Genomic DNA, 21,087 nt, shown 5'->3' on the forward strand with positions numbered 1-21,087 from the left:
ACACGATTGTGTTAAGTCAGATTCAACTCAAAACGTATTTTAAACGTGTTACTTAGTCCATGAACTACTGTAAAACATCAATGTCAGCTAACCTGACTTTTAAAAAATCAATAGGTTGAACAGCACCGCACCAGCTCATAGAGACACGCAGGGCAAAAGAAAACGCCCTGCCTTGTCTATACGTACAACCTACACAAGCTGAATGAGGGAAAACAGTACAACACAGCACAAACGTAACATTAATCACACATTAATGCATTTTTAAAGTAAAAGCGTTGTTATAAACGGTTTAAGTTGTGTATCTACAGACAATATAGCTTTAGGCGACTGACTGACTGACTGACTGACCGATCGCACATCTATCATTCCGTTGCCACATGTGGAGAAGCGCTAGCATTGTTTCTCACAAGCTCAAATAAATAGCGTTTTCTGCAGTAATACGACAGGGTTTGCACCAGCTGTGCTCATATAGAAATACACTGTAACCTAGCCACCACGTAACACAAAGGTGAACCGAGTAAAAACGCAACATAAAGCGACACATTTCACTTACCTTTAACTTGCGTTTCATATTCGGCTATAATTTCCTTGTCCTTTCGGAATTTAGCAGGAGACGTCATATTGATCTAAACACAATAAGTCCCGTCACAGCGAGAAACACCGCAGAACAAAAGCCTCTTCGCCCGCACTTCGTCTACAGATATCCAGCGAATATGTGGGAATGGAAAGCAGTGGATGGGTATTGTCTCCTGTCGATGATCAATCACGCCGCATTATTAGTTAAGAGCTGCCGATGGCTTCCAACGTAGAGTAATATGTCCGTAACAGCAGAGGAATGAAGCAAGAGAAGAGTTTCATCCCACCGTCCACTCACACTGGATCCCCACGACCAGACGCAGCGTCTTCAAAAGTTTCAGTCTTTCCTCCGGCGGTCAGACGTGTGAGTGAGTCTCCTCAGAGCTGGATGAAGGCATGGATAGGATTTCCCAGCATCACACTAGGCACACACAGGGCAAAGAAAAGTTCAGCGGATCAGATTTCTAAAGACTACTTCCTTCCAGTAAACTTCCTCAAAAATATTTTCGTTTTGTTTCGTTTGTTGAAAAATAGAGGTGGGTTGGAGCTCCTCTTTACAAACAGACCATGTTTTGGGGATTAAATGTAACATGATTAAATGCAAAGTGTGAACTTGAAATCTGATATTATAAACTGATGAATGGTCATATTTATTTACATCAGTAGTGCATGATAAAGCAAACTCACGCATGCAAATCTTGACCTTACATGTTTACTTTATAAGCCTTTAATAATGCATGAGTAATAGGTTTAATGAAGGTAATTATAACATTTTAAGCATATAATTAATATAAAATTTTAATAGATATATATAATTTCTACCATGGTCTTTAATAAATCAGCCTAAATCAATCATTTAAAAAGTATTTATTTATTCTGCATCTCAAGTAAATGTATCATGCATGCGTTGGGGAAGATTTGATATGTGTATTTGGAAAAATATTGTGGAAGATATTCATTTTGCAATGCATGCAAGATTTATTAGATGACTTATGAATTTAATACTTAATGATTATACTTAGTATTAATGAATGAATACTTCATGAGTCAAAATGATTCAAAGACCAAGTAAAGACAAATAAATCAATAATTTGAATCAAATGCAACCCTAAGGCTTTTGTTAAAAAAACTGCTTATTTTTGAATAACTTTGTGAAAAGATAAAACATGGAAATAACTTTGTCTATCTTCCGATGACACTCCAAACTATGTGTTCTTTATCTGTGCTTTTGTCTTGTTTTCTGGTGGAGATACCTGTTAAATTCTTTTTTTAAAGAAGATATTACTTATGAAATAAAATGACACAACAATGTAAGCTTTGATTTATGTAAAACTAGTCCAAATAAAGTGAGCTTATGGTAAATATATATAATTCCATCCATGGCCTTTTTTTAAATCAGCTTAAATCAATCATTTTAAAAAAGTACTTATTAATTTAGAATCTTAAGTAAATGTATCATGCGTTAGGGAAGTTAAGATAAGGGTATTTGGAAAAATATTGAGAAAGATATGGTGTTTGCAATACATGCAAGATTTAATATCTTATTTATTAATTTACTTTCTGCTCTCATTTTAAGGCCTTAAATTATTAATTGCCAAAATGAGACATTTTAAAGCTCATATTTCCTGTTCATCTGCATGAGCAATATATTCCTGGCATTTGTTTTTCATAACAGTAGCATTTCCCCAAAAAAATTTACACATAACAGCACTTTTTGCACAACACCATGGCAACAAAAACACAAAACACAAAAATTTTGTAGTAACAGTGTCATAAGTGTGGAGGAAAACAGCCATTTATGATTTTATATAGGCTATAAGGTAATCAAAAAGATTATCTTTGACCTATCAACTTATCAAGACGAGATCACTGTTATTATAGAATAGCAGCTTAAAACAAATGTGTTTAAAATAGCTGAGGTCTTTAAAAGATGATAAAGAGTACTTTAACTTGCTCATATCATGTGATGCACGTTTAAATACTGTCAGCCAAAAAAGCTGCAGGATCGGAGAAAACTTTAAATCATTAGTCCTTAAAAGGAAGAGGCAATGTGCAACTAGGAGGGAGTTTGTCGTGATGTGAAAAGCAGAGAGGCCCCTGGTGACTCTCGGAATAGTTTAGGGCTTTCCTCAAGGAGATCCCTGCATTTCATCCGGACGATAGCGAAGCTTTCTCGAGTCCTTATGTGCCCGAATCATAAACTGTTGCATTAAATCGATAATCCACTTACCTTAAAATGCGATTTCCATGTCTAAAAACAGCTTTCATATACCAGATTTCTCCCCCAAGACTTGTTGTTACGCTATTCACTGAATTTTCCCAAACTCAAACCCCGCCTCTTTTCATGGAAGAGAAAGAACAACCCCCTTCTATTGTCATTGGCTGAAACACTTGAACACGACATGAATCTATCAAACTGACCATTAAAGAGACAATTTTGAGGGGATTAATATTGTCTCATATCACAAGCACAACACAGTTTATAGATTTAGTAAGTTTAAGTGATAGCAATAATTGTAAACATTGTAATTGTAAGTAGTGATTTACTTTCCTTTGACTATTATATTTATATTTATTTATTTCATGTGAGTGTATCTATGTCTTCGTTAATGATTAAAGAAATAACAATTAGCATATAAAATTGTCGTTTTTCACATTGTTGTATTTTTGCGATGTCTGATTGAAAGAATCCTTTTTATGAGTCGAATCTTTCAATTGAATCAGTTGAGTCGGTTCACATTCTAAACAGTTATTCATGCACAGCATCGAGCTAAACGATTTATTCAAATAATCGCGTTATTCAGTCTATATAACGTTTATGACTTAAACGTTATGGTATGCAGTGATCAAATGTGGGGGCAAACAATTTTCCATGGAAAATTGTAGGTTATCATGATTAATTTCAATGTTTCAGGCTGGCTAGACAACAAACTATAGAAGAACAATCACTTTGAATTACACTGTTGCAGTTAAGTGAATCACTTTATTACATAAGCATAATGATTAATGAATCACGCAAATATTCTTTAACCAAGAGATGTACAAGAATTTATCTATTAATATATCATAAGATGAATGTGTGATTAAAACACACTTTATAAGCTAAATTAGTTGCTGCAACTGAATTACAACACAGGGTATCACACCAAACACTATTATTTGATATGGGTATAAACGTAATAAAGACCAATTTGTACCTACATTTGGCTTTGAAGATAAAATATACCACAACGGGATGTCAGGAACCAGGTGTGAGCATAATAATTACTGAATCTCTTTTTGAAACGAGTCGTTCGAAAGAACCGATTTTCAGAAATGAGTCGTACTTCCCCTAGGCGGTTCTGTGGTTTGCGGAAAAGCACTTCAACCAATCACCAAAGGAATTGGAGCTGGCCAATCACGCATGAGACATGCTAATTTGGAACCAATCAGCGTCAGAGAACAGGCTGTTTGAAAATGTCTCAGGAAGTGCATATCCGCTTCGACGCGGACGTAAACAAACGTAGCTTAGCAATCTAAGCCCAGTTGTAGCGATAGAGAATTTTACTGTAACTTAGTACAATGTGTTTATTTGCCGCCTAGATCTAAAAAGATCTGATATCATTAAAGGTAAGAACAATTTTATGGCATGCTTGGTTATAAAACATTTATATTTTACTTAGCTAGCTAGCGCTCTGATAACAATAAAGACAACGCTTTTCTGGATCATAACAGAAGAGTGAAATAGACAGGAATTGCTGTGATTTTCATTCGTGCTATTATTCTAAGGTTTTCGTTTTTGTAATTTTACTTCTCTTAGTTATAAACATTGCTAACGCAATTTAGGTAAAACAAGGCTAAAGCTAGTTAGCCAGACAGGTGCAGAACGTCTGTTCAAACATCTGCTGCTGTAGCCTTCAGTTCAGATGCTGATCGACTCTCTATTGTCGTTTTAAATCAACAGGAGCTGCGTTTTGCTAGGAGCTGTACCCGAGAAAAGCTCACTTCTACAATGTCTACTTCAAATTTCAAGAATAAGTGCGTGACGCAAATCAACTGTATATACTGTGACAGTCTGCTGTGTACCAGAGGGATGAAAGCAGTGCTTTTGGCTGATACGGAAATAGAGCTATTCTCAACCGACATACCACCAAATAGGTGAGGCTTCCTTCATCACAGAAATCTTCACAAAACATTATTTCTAATGATCAATATAGTGTTTTGCTTATAAACAAAACTGTGCTTCTTTTCCCTACTTAGGACAGTTGATTTTGTGGCAAGCTGCTATTCCACTGAAAGCTGCAAATGCAAATTAAGAGATATTGCTTGTTTGAAATGGTAAAGACATCTTTATAACTAACTTTTGTTTTCTCCTAGTGGTAACTAGTGTTCATGGTTGGTTTTTAATAGTTTATTAAGACAATATGTAGGTTAAATATTAAATGTCTCATTTTGATGTTATATACGTGGAAAGCAAGTTCAATGCAATTGAAATGTATAAAATGTCTTTAATCCGCATACTTAGTCTGACTTGTATCTGGTCATCTATTAAGTGATATGCAGTGTCAAAGATTTCTTTTTCATATAAATACCGTATTTAGTATTTTTTAAATGTTATAATATCTACTTTTAAAAGTATCAGTTTCTGCAAAAAAAAATCATCATATCATCAAATCATATTTAATCATATTCATTTTTAAATTGTTTTCTGAATGGTGAGACTTTAGCGCACTAAAAATATTTGTGTTGCTTGTTGTAGTTATTTATTTATAATGAGCTTAATCAACAAGTCTTGAGGGTTTTTCTGGGATAACTTAATTGTTTTATGTTCAATCAACTAAAATTTATAAAACCAAGTAAGTTGACTTTAATCGATTTGTGTTGAAACAACATTAAGGACTTGTGCAATTTTTTTTACAGAGTACAATATAAAAAACTATTTGGTTTATACATATTTAGACTTGAAGCTGTACAAAACAAAATATGTTGTTTTGCTGTTTTAGCTGTATTGTTTAGTCCATTGTTTGTTTGAACTGAGCAATTTGTTGTTCTGTTTTATTGTGTTTGACAAAGCATTTGAATCAGGTGTTTTTTGTCTGGCTCTTTCTGCACATTCAGTGGGAATGTTGTGGGATATCACGTGGTGGCCCCATGCAAACCCTGCTTGCTGTCCTGTAACAATGGTCACTTCTGGATGTTCAACAGTGAGGCCGTGTCCACCATCAATAGACTGGATGCAACAGGTTTGACACATGAGGCAAAATTTTTGACTGTGTTCAGAGTAGGGGTGTGCAATATTTATTGACATAGAATATATTTTAATTATTTTAACAACATGCGATTTAGTAAATTGATCTTAAATTGAGTATATTGCAAAAAAAAAAAACAATTTGAACTTGAGATTTCACTTGAGAGTTCAAACTCATTTACTGCATGTAAAGCCTATTTAGGGGGTTGTACACCAGATGTGCAGCTTGGTGCCATGACTGGCATGCATTTTACAATTCGAAACATAGATTTCCATCAGGGTACGCATACCAGTGCTGCAAGTCTGTTCATATTTCTGTCACGCCACATAGTGCCATCTGCATAGTTTTATATTAATTAACATTTGAATATGCTAGTTCGCTGTGTGCCCCCCCCCCCCCCCCCCCCCATTGAAATTAAGTTTGAAAGATATATTCTTGATTTCCTAATATCATTTCATGAGCACAATCACAATTCAATTCAATTTAAAGTCTTCAATAAACAAAAACCTAATATTTACTTACATTTTAAAGACAATACGGTTGTTTTTGTTCTGTTTTGCCTACAAAAAAAGTAAGTCAAGAGCAGAATTCTTTGAAGAATTTATCTCTGTGGATATTAAACAAAACTGCAATTTTTCATTTCTGTATGAATCTGGTTTTGAATAAATCATTTGACAAATTTATTCAATGATTCATTTATAAAGACAGCAAGCTGCTTGATTTCTAAATTAATTAATCACTTGGGGCCTCATGTTTCAACACTGCGTACACTCAAAAATTTTGCGTACGCCAGGTTTCAAGCTCGCGTTTGGATTTTCTAACGATTAAATAGGGCTGGGCGATAATTCGATATCGATAATTATCACGATATAAAAATTTTAAATAAAACGATAATGATAATTCGATAAGTTCGATAATTGCTCGATAATATTTAAGCACTATGCGTAACGTTGCGCAAGCATTTTGCAGCCTGCCCTTCCGGATGCCGCACGGTGTACAAGTTTACACCCATACAGTGTTAGTTGCACTTAAATGAGTAAGAAAGAAATAAGGTAAAAAGGTCAGAATCATGTTGACAAAAAACGTCACTAGACTTCATGAGCTACTTCGTTTTTTGCTATCCGAAACAAAACAGATCAACGTGCACCGCAAACTGAGCAGACGACTCATGTCATTAAAAGCAGTCAACACCACAAGCCTGTTTCATCATTTAAAACAACACCACCCTTATGAAGATGCTAAGAAATTACAGACATAAACAAGTGCTGGTAAATTAGCGCAGCTACCCAGCGGAGGTTCATGTCATCAATTTTGAAAGCTGTGCCTTACGAGAAAAAACCCCCGAAAAGACAGATGAAAGATATGACAGACGACACAATCTCAAACACATCTCAATGAACACTTGATGCTTGCTGTAAACTACAGGCTGCATCATTTATTTGTTACGACAATAATAGGATCTTTTGATGTCAAGCTTATGTTTCCTTTTTAATGTTAAGATATTTGTTTTGAAATTTGTAATACCACTATTGTCCCTCATCGACAGTAAAAGAACCAGCCTTTATATATTTAAAGGATCAGTGGATCATTAATTAAATCCTTTTTTTTTTCCATGGAGCGAAGCATCATCCACCTGCAGTTGTTTAAGGCGGACGCGAACTAAATAAATATAAACATATTTCCTTAATTTATCTTTTTGTAACGAATTTCGTTTTGTATAATGTGTAACTTAATTTTGATGTATATTTTGTTAGTCATATCTACAGCATAAACAAGAGGAACGAATAACATCTGAGGTAAAGCTCTTTAACACAAGCCCGCTATATGCTTTAGCGCCAAAACAGTCCATCAAACTATTTTCACGGTTTCATTTTTATTCATTTACTAAGCGCGAACAGCATGAACTAGACAGTCTTTTCGCAGCACTGATAGATTTCGTGGGTTAGCTCGGAAGAACAAACTTGGATGGCGCTCAGTAGCTCGCTGTGTAAATGGAGAGGCTGCCCGGCTGGCTCCCGCATGTTTTCGTTGTGATGCGTGATTTGTAAATTAAGAGTCTGCATAGACCTATTCGTGCTAGTCTGTCAGACAAATTTGGTTAAAACACGTGCGGATATATCGGAGATATGCGCATAACAAGGGTTTATGCATCCCGCAATATGGGATGTCAAGAGGGTGACAGCATAAGTAAACTGCACACACTTGATTATGTAATGCGTGGATGCGTCTCACAGTGCAAAGCATAACTAAACCTTTACATTGTCCATGCTTAATCAGTCATCGATAAGGTCTATCGATAAAAGCGTTATCAACAATCAATAGATAAATACATTAAAGTATGTTTTACCCTAAATTCACCATACTCACCATTGAAAGGAGAGTTCATCCAAAACTGAAAATTATGTGACCTTTAACTCGCATCGTTCCAAACCTTTTTTTTTTTTTTGATGTTGAATAATAATATACAATAACTTGTAGGTAATGTCTTTGGTTGTTGAAAACTTAAACAGTAAATGCTGAATTAAGATTGTTCTTTTGTTTATTATATTATTATTTATATTGTCAGACAGCTAAAATATTTCACTAAATGTGTTAAATCAGCTGCACAAAGCCATTTGCATGCTGAAAATCTTATATATTTGATAGATCTAAAGATTTTACATTTATCGTGAAATATATCGATATCGACTGATATTAAAAAAATTATCGTGATAATTGTTTTTGCCATATCGCCCTGCAGCTCTACGATTAAATGAACGTGAGACTGTGCGTTGGTCTACACCAACTTCATATCTGGGGTCCGTTCTTCGTACGTGGATTACTCAGTTAGCTGGATTTGGATATTGACAATTTGACACGATCCAGGATCGTTTCGTTCTTCAAAGCTGATCCGAGAGTTGTTGTCATGGCAACAGATCTGCTAGGTCAAACCTGATCGGGAGCAGGTTCAAATCATATAAACAGGATTAGATCGGCTCAGTCCAAGCAAAGATAATACAGAAAGTATGTACCGAGTTCTGATATTTTCTTACAGTAAAAGTTATATACACTTGGGAAAATAGTAGTTTTTAACTATATATATAAAGTTATAGTCATTAATAAAATAAATAAAGTTTTACATATTAATAAAACGTATGCAATCTGCACCCTCGAAATTAAAATACAAAGACTGCCACCTGGTGGTGCAAAGAGAAAACTTATTGATATGAACTTTTTAGATCGCTTTAGTACAAATTGTGTATAATAGAAATGCACAATATGTGACTTTTTTTAAAAGCAATAATACATTTATGCAGTCATAAACATGTTTTGACTTTTAATATGCCAGTGATTTGATGCTTCACAAAAGTTGCAGACGCCTTTACCAATATCAAAATGCTTTTGGAAACAACCAGTTATTCTTTACACCGATTAAAAAACTGTACTATAATAAAGAAAATCTTTTCTAAATGTAGAACTAAATACATTGATTTGCATTGAAATACATGATAAATACTCTTGTCTTGACAAATGAAAGTGTAAAGCCTGCAGCTCACAACAAATGTGAAGTTACTGCGTGTCATATTTAACAAGCCGTTTACTGCTAATTTGATGTAATTTTGCTCACATGGATAATTGAATATTAATCAGATGATGTCATTACGCTGCTGTGCTGTCAGCCAATCGTTGCATTGCTGATCATGATTTCGAGGATCGATAGATCTGTCCTTAACAACACACGCAGCGATCTCAGATCAGTTCATCCAGACATTCTAATCTGATTCGCGAACTTGTTTGAAGAACCAAATTAGCGAGAGATCAGTTATCAAGATTAAAAGATCCAGGATCTGCCAAATCATCTTAGATCATTTAAGCGAGGTACGAAGAACGGACCCCTGGCGTCCGTGCATTTGTTGTGTGTGTTTGTTTTATTTTCATTGGCGACTCCTAGAGGCAGTTGTGTTAAATTGCACTACAAAGTATCTTGGAGCCGTGCAATGGCAGCTGTTAGGGACGGGATTATCCGCATGTCTAGCAGGTATAGGTTTCCATACCATGCAGTTGACAAGGCAAACATTAAAGCGCAATTAGCAGCGATCTTCGGTTTTCCCATTGTAATCGGAGCGATCAACTGCACGCACATTGCTATAAAGACACCTTCTAAAGATGAATTTGCACACATGAATCAGAAACATTTCCATTCAATAAATGTGCAAATAATGTGATGCTCAAATGCGCTTAACATAATACACACACTTATTAATGATTCCTACTTGTCTTCTTTGTGATGAAGAGTAGACAAAATCTGATATGAAATGGCAGGAAAAGAAGAATGAGTTAATCAGACGCTGGATTCGAACCAAGTTCATGATCGATCGTGTCCAAACATGTCGCCATGAGCTTTACGAGCTATGCCGCACTTTCTTTAGTTATGTTGTCTCTGTCAATCAAACGGTGATGGACGAGAATTACTCAACTAGCTCATTCCAAACAGGGTTTGCTATTTGCACTTAGCCTAAATAGACACTACAAATTTTTACATCTTTATATTGGACCCAATGTATTTATTCACAGTGCGATGTTCAGATCCCACTGCGTTAACCATGTCAGCTAAACTGTTCCACTGGATTTTTTTTTTTTTTTTTGTTATTAATTCTGGAGGACAAACTTGCAAATAACAGTTTTTCTCCGGTATACCTCCGAAAGGAGCACCTCCAATTCACATTGTGTTCAAAGTTTCTCTTTTTGCTTGCTTTTGCCATTGCTTTTTTATTTGGTCTTGCCAAAGTAGAGTCATTACCTTATTCACATGGGGGAGGAGGCAGGGAGGGGTTTTGCTCTCTTGCGCTCAGTTTTACGTTGATTCGGATGTACAAAGAGAATATGTGTGGGATTCTGCGTACGCAGTGTTTTATACATCTGAATTTTTTACTGCGTACGCACATTTACAGCTTTGTGCACACACAATGTTTTAGTATGAATTCAACGCAAGTCTTCATACATGAGGGCCCAGATCATTTTCATTATCCATGACAGGCCTAAAGCAGCCAAGATACCAACACAAAAGCACACTTTGCAAAATGTTGCTCAGTTCTTGATATTTTAAAAATATATTAAAATACATTTTTAGAACTAAGATGTAAATTCTCTTTTTCTAAGATTTTCCTTTCAGAAAGGATGCATCAAATTGATAATAATCAATGATTATGAAACCGAAACAGCCATTTATTATTGTGATAACATTTTTAATTACAATTAGCATTGGTGAACATAGAATTTCTTTAAAAAAATGAAAAGATGTTAGAATCTTGTTAGAATATTAGAATAATAATATAAATATATGATGGACATATTTTGGTATGTTTTTATGTTTGAAGCATTTATTAACAGAAGCCTGTCTCTTTTATAGGGCAGAACCTGCTCTTATGGGGAGATCTTCCAGAACTTGAAGACAGTGATGACGAGAGCTTGGAAAATTTCTCAGAAGAAGAGTACCTCAGATAGAAACACAGGCCAAAACAAGTAGACTCTGACGGTAGCGAACTAGTTTGCTTTCACAGATCTCCGTTTAAAGCACAGTGAATTGACTTTAGCTGACTGGGAAAAGGCAGAAAATGACTTTACCTTCTAGCTTGTTTCATATTCATGCTTCTGCTATTTTCTTTCGGCATTCATCTCATATTAATTTAAGTATGTCAGAGTGCCACTACCAAAGAAAAAAAGTGTCCGTTTTCTTTGCTTTGCGGTTGCAGTAGCACAAAACATGGTGATGGGACTTTAAGACTTACAAAAGTATCCTTGTGTGTCTATACAGGATTCACAATGGTTTCAGGCTGTTCCAGAAGAATAACAGCAGTGTTAATTGAGGTGTTAAAACAGCTTGTTTGCTCCAGTACCAATGCAGTTTTTGGAAGGCGATCAAATGGCTACACTGCTAGTCAAAAATATAGATAGATAGATAGATAGATAGATAGATAGATAGATAGATAGATAGATAGATAGATAGATAGATAGATAGATAGATAGATAGATAGATAGATAGATAGATAGATAGATAGATAGATAGATAGATAGATAGAGTAAATAACCGACATACCATGTTTTAATGGTTTATTAGTATATATCTGCATGAAAAAAAATGACAAACAGTCACTTCAAGACATGATGGATATCATTACTTATAATTGATATATTTTGGGCCAGATTTGCTAACAAAATGGATTTTTGCTAGTTACCCATTAGAGTTTCCTTAACAGGCACAAAATATATAGGAGGACAGTGTTTAGAGTCTGTGTGAACAAAGTTGCTAAGACTTTTTATTTTAGTATGCTGATGTATGTACTTTAAACCCAAACCGAATACTGAGTAGGGGCAGGGCTTTCTTGTTCCGCATTAATCCCTCGAAGCAAAATAATGCTAAGATGGGCATGATTAAGAATTGAGGTTATATGAAATGTATGTAAATGATCTGCTGCATTCGTGTTTCTCAACCATGTTCCTGGAGGACCACCAGCTCTTCACATTTTCCTTGTTTTCTTAACCAAACACACCTGATTCAGATCAACAGCTCATTAGCAGAGATTGAAAGGCCTGTAATGGGTGTGACAGACCAAGGAAACCTCCAAAACATGCAGTTTTGGTGGTCCCCTAGGAACATGGTTGAGAAACACTGATTTAATTCCTGCGGTTGTCAGTAGATCACTCCCAAAACGTTCCACTTACATCAGTAATTTTTCTGAAATTTAACTCTCTTGCGTATTTGCTCTGTTTTAGTAAATCTGCTCTTGAGGGTGTTTACACTTGTAGTTTAGTACTCATGGTTTGTTTTTTAGTCTAGACCACAATAGAAAATAACACATTTAGATTCGCCTAGCATTCACATTATTCGTGTTTAGACCATACCTAAAGATACCAAAAAATGCTTTTATGACATGTATTTTGCGAAAGATTTCACCAAACATACAAAACATTGCTGTGAGCTGGGCTAAATGTGCTTGCTGCTTGTGTGTACATGGTGTGTGTGTGGGTTTTTTTTCGCAGTTCTCCAAGATCTGCTGCAAGAAAATGCGTTTCTGATGCCTTCTGAACTGTAATGGGCAGTTTATGCAGTTTATGCTTTTCATAGTCGCATCTTGTGATGTCATGTACTGTTTTGGGGTCGTTTAGATGGTTTATGGTCCATGTGTTTATATTTCAGTCTAACCACAACAGTTTGTTTGGAAGTGGACGGAGAGCTAGCTTTTCAGTGGTTTTGGTTCATTTATTCTCATGAATTATGAACAGAACTATCACATCGAGGTTTATTTTAATCTAGAGCTGGGCGATCAATCAAAAAGTAATCGATATTGACATTCAAAACCTGTAATTGATTACATTTTTCCAGGTTGATTTATTTAAAAAATATATATTATTATTATTTTCCCTAAATATTTTCCCTACCGTGTGTCCCTGCTCTGTTAAGCCTTTATTTTTATACAAAAAGTAGAATGACGGACCCATTTTTGAGCTGTAATTTGCACAACATTGACGATGATTGCAAGCTGCGCCAGAGAAGCCTAGAGGCGGCATATTTTCCATTAAATAAAATTTTTTATTTACATTCAAATATTTGTTTACAGAAGATACAAGAAAAGCTTATATTATTTACAGGAGATACAAAAGTTATTTTATTTAGAAGAGATACTGCTTATTTTCTTCTTTTTATTATGAAAACATTGAAAATAATTTACTTTGTTTACAAAAGTTATTTATTTTCACTTTTTATAAGAAAATAGTGACCGATGGTTTAGGCAACATGTCTTTTATAAAATAATATAAAATTTTATAGTTTAATAAATGAATTGTTCTTTTTTTATTTATTAATTTTATTTATTTATTTATTACAGATTAATAGATTGTGTTTTAGGATTGTGTTTTAGGGCTGGGTGATAAATCGAAAAGTAATTAAAATCGAGATTCAGAACCTAAAATCGTTCTAACTTTTCCAGGTGGAGTCATATGATCAGGCCCGTGCAGAGACTGTCAGAAGGGCATGTGCAGGATAAATTTTTTGGAGAGCGGGGTGGATGGTTGTTGTTGCTTGCGTTCTGATCAGTGGTGTTGTCGCGTGTGTACTGTAAGCTACGGGAAGGGGGGGTGGAAGGTGGGGGAGCACGCGTACTCGAGAGCGGTGTTGCCGCGCGCCTACTGAAGAGCGGTAGGGGGGAGGGGGGCGTCGCGGGGGCACTTTTGATCGTTTCGAAGGGCACTTTCTATCCAAGACTAAAAAGGGCATGTGCACTGCACAGGTTGAGCCCTATGTGTGCACGTGCCTGCATGTGATCCCGCTCTGTTTATTCTTCTGTGTCGAGACCCCTCGTCCTGGCTGACTACAAAGTGCAATACTTAGCGCAATGCAATACTTAGCGCAATGCATAGTGGAAGCTTTGTGGTTTGGTATCTTTGTTTAGTGTGGTCGGGGCCGAGAGAGATGTTTACAAGTGTCAATTCTCATAGAGGAGCTCCATATGAAGACTTTTGTTTTGTGCTTACCTTATGATTAAAGTTATTGCACGACCGCCAGTGCCCGCCTCTGAATGAGCGAGTTCAAGCTACTTTTACAGTTAAGGTAGTGTTCAGAAAAAAACAAACACTTCTTATTTGCTTCTTTTAACATGAAAAATATAGAAAATGTTTTATTTTTTTTCCAAAAGTGCAAGTTATTTATTTTCACTTTTTTTATAAGAAAAAAGTGACTGTTGTTTTAGGCAAAGTGTGTTTTAATTAAGGTTGTTTAACTTAGATGTTCAATAAATGATCATAGATAGTGGATAGTGCATGTTTCCTTAAGTTAAGTAACGCTCCCTTCCCTGCGGGCACAGGATGTCAACATATTGTCACAGTGATGTTCTACCCCAACGTTGTGGGGACGTTGAATTTTGTTTGGAAATGGAAATCGGGTTTATGTCAGAACCCAACGTCAATGTCCAACCTAAAATCAACCAAATATCAACGTCTTATCATGTGCACCTTGACGTTGTGTGGACGTTACCACTGTGACATCTATCAGATGTTGGGTTTTTGATCACTTTCCAACACAACCTAAAACCAACCAAATATCAACGTAAAAAAAATATCTTTAGATGTTGGCAAGACATTGCGTTTTGGTCACCTGACTTCATGATCTAAATCTAACCCAACACTAACATCTTATAATGTTGTGTGCCTGCTGGGTTCATTCAAAAAGCCCGAACTTGCAATATGTGAGCATATTTACTGTACAAAATATCAAGATAATAAATCAAATAATCGTTCAATAATTGTAATCGAGTTAAAATGTTCAATTAATCGAGATTTAGATTTTATGCCAAATCGCCCAGCCCTAGTGTGTTTCCTTCAATTATTTCAAAGCCAAGTAATGCACCCTTCATTCAAAAATCTCTCACTTGTAATATGTGAGCATGTTTACTGTACAAAACTTGTCCATGAACTATGAGGGAAATGATAATCGTTTAATAACTGTAATCAAGTCAAAATGTTAAATTAATTGAGGTTTTGATTTTAGGCAAAATTTCCCAGCTCTATTTTAATCAAACCAAAACAAAAGTGTGAGCAAAACCACTGGAAACATGGTTTTTCCTTCATTGCCCTCCTTGTGTATTGTATGTAGTTTGATTTTGGTTCTGATTTGAAGTGGTACAAAATGACTTGGCAGCTTTGAGTAGAGCTTTTTGCGTTCCCGGTTTGTCATATTATGGCATGATTTTCATACTTTGGTACTTACTGACGATTCTTTGTTTTTGTTTTCTTTATAATCTGCATCTCCAGTTATGTTTCACTGTCATGAGAAGAGATGAAAAATCCATAGACAATAATCCTTATGACACTTTGACATACTGAACTAATCTTTTATTTTTTTTGGAAGATAACGTTTTGCATCGTCCATTTATTTTAAACGATGACACGATGTAATCATTTAGTAGCAATTTTCCTCAGTCCAGTTTACCATTTCACTGTGTGACTACCGATTTTTCCTAGTTCGTTTTTGAAATCTTTCAAAAATAAGAAGACTTTCATGCCTACTTTAAATGTCTTAGAGCAACATATTACGTCATGTTGTATTGAAGGTTGCATTTTTTCCAGTAAAAACATCAGCAAGAAGAATAAACAACCACTATTGTGATAGCTTTCAGGTGTAGCATTTTTAGACGCTGGCTCTTTTTATGCCTTGAAGCGAACTTTAGTATGCATTTATGACCAAAATGAGATGAAAATATGTTTTGCATTTTAACTTATTAACAGAGGATTTATTTGATTTAAGTTATGTATGTTTTGAATGTATTTATTAACAGACATGATACTGTATTTATACTGACATGATTTCGTTTGCGCCATGTGAGGATGAAAAAAAACAACCGTTTGTAAACTTTTATTCTGCACTGACAGTATGTTGTTGGTTTAAACTTTGGGTTATTTTGTATGCTGAATGTCTTGATATTAAAGTTTTTAAATGTGAACTGTACTTTCTTTGATTTGCTAACGTTTAATGTTGTCTTTTTTTTTAAATGGCAGTTCTCATTAACTGTTCTGCAAGGTGACACATACAGTTGAAGTCAAAATTATTAGCCCCCGTTTATTTTTTCCCCAATTTCTATTTAACAGAGATTTTTAAACACATTTCTAAGCATAATAGTTTTAATAACTCATGTCTATTAAAAGACTGATATCTTTTATCTTTGCCATGATGACAGTAAATATTTTACTAGAATTTTACTAGATCAGTAATATTTTACTAGAAATATTTCAAGACGCTTCTAAACAGCTTAAAATTACATTTAATGGCTTAACTGGGTAAATAGGCAGGATAGGGTAAATAGGCAAGTTATTGTATAATGTTTTTTTCAGTAGACAGTCGAGAAAAAAAATTATGCTTAAAGGGTCTAATAATTTTGACCTTAAAATGGTTTTTAAAATATTAAAAACTGCTTTTATTTTTGCTGAAATAAAACAGATATGTTCTCCAGGGGAAAAAAATATTATCAGACATGCTGTGAAAATTTCCTTGCTCTGTTAAACATCATTTGGGAAATATTTTAAAAGAAAACAAAATTCAAAGTGGAGCTAATACGTCTGACTTCAGCTGCGTGTGTGTGTGTGTGTGCGTGTGTTATTAGCACCCCTGTTTATTCGCAATTATTATTATTATTATTTTTCCCTAATTTTTGTTTACTGAGGGAAGATTTTTTCAACACATTTCAAAACATAATAGTTTAATAACTTATTTCTAAAAATAACATTTCTTAATAATATTTGACTAGATATTTTTCGAGACACTTCTATACAGCTTAAAGTGACATTTAAAGACTTAACTAGGTTAATTAGGTTAGGCAGGTTAGGGTAATTAGGCAAGTTATTGTATAACGATGGTTTGTTAAAAAATTAGCTTAAAGGGGCTAATAATTAACCTAAAAATGCATAAAAAAAAATTTAAAAAGTGCTTTTATTTTAGTCGAAATGAAACAAATAAGAATTTCACCGAAAGAAAAAATATTATCAGACATACTGTGAAATTTTCCTTGCTCTGTTAAACATCATTTGGAAAAAATTCAAAAAAAGAGAAAAAAATCAAAGGGGGGCTAATAATTCTGACATTAACTGAAAGACGTAATCATTACTTAGAGTACTGCATGTGTCATTCTCACAATGCAGCTCACATGAAATGAATTTTGCAAGATAGTAGGCTATCCCAACCAACTGGCAATTGTCAGAGAAGTGACAAAAACAGCAGCTGAAATGCTGACGCAGATGCGGAGCTATTCTGCTGAAATGGCATATTCTTTGAAGCATCTCTTCAGTATTCCTCTGATTCACATCTAAGAGAGACGAGCTCCACTGAAGGAGGAAAAACCTCCAGTAAAAAAGAACACAATTCACAGGAGAAAATAACTAAATGCATCAGCACATCCAGAAAACACCTTGATCATGATCTGGGGATTCTCTTCAGGAAATAATATTAGAATTATTTGACATATATGATGACAGATAGCAAAAGAGTCCAATCCTTAGGGAGGTCATATTTCATAAAAGCCACAGATGAACAGACCTGTGACTCCGAAAGGCAACAGAATAAACAAATGAATGCAACAAAAATACATGGAGGCATAGTAACTGTCTTTGTTTCTAAAGTTATCAAATGTATACATTTCCTTATATTGAGTTAACATGTTAATAAAGGATCGGCGGCAGAACCAAGCCTCATTTTGTCTCCTTAACCAATCATCTGTTCCCTGAAACTTATTTAAGGCAGACCATCCCTTTAGCACTGTTTTTCTTTTCGTTCTTTCGAACCAACCCTCACTCCCTCTATTTCCTTGCTTCCCATTCACAATCCTATCACCCTCTCTTCACTCCTAGGTTGAATTTGGGGATCCAATCACTCTACCAAAATAATACAGAGACGGTACCCCCACTCTGGGTCTGGGCATTATCGTAGGATGCCCGATCAACCTACCTACCTGTTCACTATTTATCCTCTATCCACTATTTCCCCTTCATCTCTTCTCTGTTCTCTTACCATCCCCTTAATCCCTCCAATCCTACAATAAAGTCTAGCTCAAATTGTGGCATGGGCCATGCTGGTGAAATGATTATTATCAAAGGACAAGCTTCCAGTTGGTCATCATTAAAATTCAAAGTTGTTAACATAATTAATGCACTGTGAGTAAACAAAAACTGATTATATTTTCCTTAACTAACATTTACATGATGAATTAATGCTGTCATGTATTGTACGTTGTTTGTTTGTGTTATTAAACACAAATACAATACAAATGTTAATTAAATCATTAACTAATAGAATATTTGGTACACAAATATATTCATTTACTAAATGATTTAGAATAGTTGTAAAATAATTTAAATGATTCATTCACGTTTTTGTTTGTTTTCTTTTTCTCATGTTTATATATTTTATTTAGTTTTGGATAACTATTTATTTAAATCTTTTTTTAATGATTTTTTGTAATAATGGGTATTAAATCTATTAGATAATTTTCATCCAGTATTTATTGATTTTATTTTTAGATTTTATTTGTTTGTTGTATTGTTAAGCCAAAAAAAAAAAAAAAAAAGTTACATACTGTCACCTGATCTGTATCGAGAACTGTAGTGAAAATAATTAAGGCAAATGCAGGTTCTGCTTGACTAGTGTATTCAATTTAGAACTACTCTGTGTTATAAATGTTTATGTTTTATTGCAATAAGTTAGGCGATTTATACTGCATTAGTTAATACAATTTAAAGTTTTCTTTTCCCAGTACTGGGTTGCGAAAGAAAGGGCATCTACTGTGTAAAACATATGCTGGAATAGTTGCTGGTTCATTCTGCTGTGGTGACCCCTGATAAATAAGGGACTAAGCCGAATAAAAATGAATGAATACATGAATGAGTTATGTTTTCTATTTATTTTTGAACATTATAAAATAAGGAAATTACCCATGGCAACTTTGGCGAACCCAGATTAATAAATAAACTAATTCGAAAAGAGAATGAATGAATGAATGAATGGCAACTTTAATGTAAAACTGTTTGGTATATTTATCTTTGGCCCACAGCTATAGTTTGGGCACCCCTGGCTTAGACTCAACCTCTTAGGGGATACTACATTAATTGATAAACAAAGGGTTAATTGAGATTTGTTGGCTAGACCTATAGCTGCCATAAAATAACTTTGAGATGGAAGGATTTCAAACCACCTTCTACTTCTTTGTGGATTAAAGAAGTGTAATCTTACATGCCTTTGGAAAAAAAAATGCAGTTTGTTTAAAAAAACCGTCAAGATTTATTTGTTAAATGCAGAAATGCAGCTTTATTTTTTGGGTTTAACAGGACAGAACGCACAATTTAGTTTGTTTAATTTTATTCATGGTGTACTTGTGACATTATGCGTTGGATGTTTGGGCACGTTTAGGGCAGTATATTTGGTGATGATTGACCTACTGTACTTTGTTTTATGTAAAAGCATTGTAAAAACCCAATAAACATCCATTCATTCATTTTCTTTTCAGCTTAGTCCCTTTATTAATCTGGGGTCGCCACAGCGGAATAAACCACCAACTTATCCAGCACCTGTTTTAAGCAGCGGATGCCCTTCCAACTGCAACCCATCTCTGGGAAACATCCATACACACTCATTCACACTCATACACTACGGACAGTTTAGCCTACCCAATTCACCTGTACCACATGTCTTTGGACTGTGGGGGAAACCGAAGCAACCGGAGGAAACCCACGCGAAGGCAGGGAGAACAATCTAACTCCACACAGAGACGCCAACTGATCCAGCCAAGGCTCGAACCAGCGACCTTCTTGCTGTGAGGTGACAGCACTACCTACTGCGCCACTGCGTCGCCCCCAATAAACATAGTGTTGGATATTTATGAATTTGCTTATTTCTTTTACGCTAACATATTTAAGTATTGATCTTGGTATAAATGTTTGGTAATTAATTCATTTAATTTATTTATTTATTAATAATTTAGCACTTTCACACACCCTCAAAGCACCTTACTGCTAGAATATTAAACATATTTGGTGTCAATAAATCATAATTTGTGTCATATTTGATTTACCTCCCCAGTGTATCAGGTTTTCATTCATTCATTTACTTTTCAGCTTAGTCCCTTTATTAATCTGGGGTTGCCACAGGGGAATGAACCGCCAACTTATCCAGTATATATGTTTTACAAAGCGGATGCCCTTCCAGCTGCAACCCATCACTGAGAAACATCTATACACAAACAATATAGACAATTTAGCCCACCCAGTTCACCTATACCACATGTTTTTGGACTTGTGGGGGAAACCAAAGCACCCGGAGGAAACCCACATAAACATGGGGAGAACATGCAAACTCCACACAGAAATGCCAACTGATATAGCCGGGGCTCGAACCAGTGACCTTCTTGCTGTGAGGCGATTGTGCTACCCACTGTTCCACAGTGCTGCCTGTGTCAAGTATTCATGCCCATAATCTCAAAAGAGCAAATATGAAAAGATGAGAATGTTTATTAACTCTTAACTCTTTATTAACTCTTAAATTGAAACATTTCAGCTTTACACCAAACCACATTCCTGACTAAAGTTATTTTCCACTTCAGATTAAACTGACATTTCTCTAGAAAATGCTGACTTACTTTAGCTGTGATGAATTATAATAACTGTTCAGACACATCGTAACTTGAACAACACCTTTCAGTATTTGAGGCTCATCTATCAAAACAGTCTTTGTTTTTATTTGCACCCTTCCACACCTTAGTAATTCATT

At 35.0% G+C, this 21,087-nt stretch overlaps 2 protein-coding genes across 8 annotated transcripts in view; one reads left to right on the top strand and one right to left on the bottom strand.

Annotated features, from left to right (window-relative positions):
- Positions 1 to 2,897, bottom strand: part of srgap2 (SLIT-ROBO Rho GTPase activating protein 2) — a 170,828-nt gene extending 167,931 nt beyond the window's left edge. For 3 of the 7 annotated variants that reach the window (XM_087272423.1, XM_087272420.1, XM_087272427.1), the window contains exons 1-2: positions 2,807 to 2,897; positions 554 to 960 (exon numbers count right to left, since the gene is read on the bottom strand). In XM_087272423.1, the coding sequence (XP_087128549.1) occupies positions 554 to 620 (67 nt within the window). In that variant the 5' untranslated portion in view covers positions 621 to 960; positions 2,807 to 2,897. 7 annotated transcript variants of the gene reach the window in all.
- Positions 2,898 to 4,056: 1,159 nt separating this feature from the next.
- zgc:101564 lies at positions 4,057 to 12,062 on the top strand. Its single transcript, NM_001013545.3, is given in 5 exon segments — positions 4,057 to 4,185; positions 4,520 to 4,713; positions 4,816 to 4,893; positions 5,674 to 5,798; positions 11,194 to 12,062. Coding segments are annotated over 4 exon segments (444 nt in total). The 5' UTR covers positions 4,057 to 4,185; positions 4,520 to 4,567; the 3' UTR covers positions 11,289 to 12,062.
- Positions 12,063 to 21,087: the final 9,025 nt, after the last annotated feature.

This window comes from Danio rerio, chromosome 11, assembly GCF_052040795.2.
Source record: "Danio rerio strain M-AB ecotype USA chromosome 11, GRCz13ab, whole genome shotgun sequence".
NCBI classification, from domain to species: domain Eukaryota; kingdom Metazoa; phylum Chordata; class Actinopteri; order Cypriniformes; family Danionidae; genus Danio; species Danio rerio.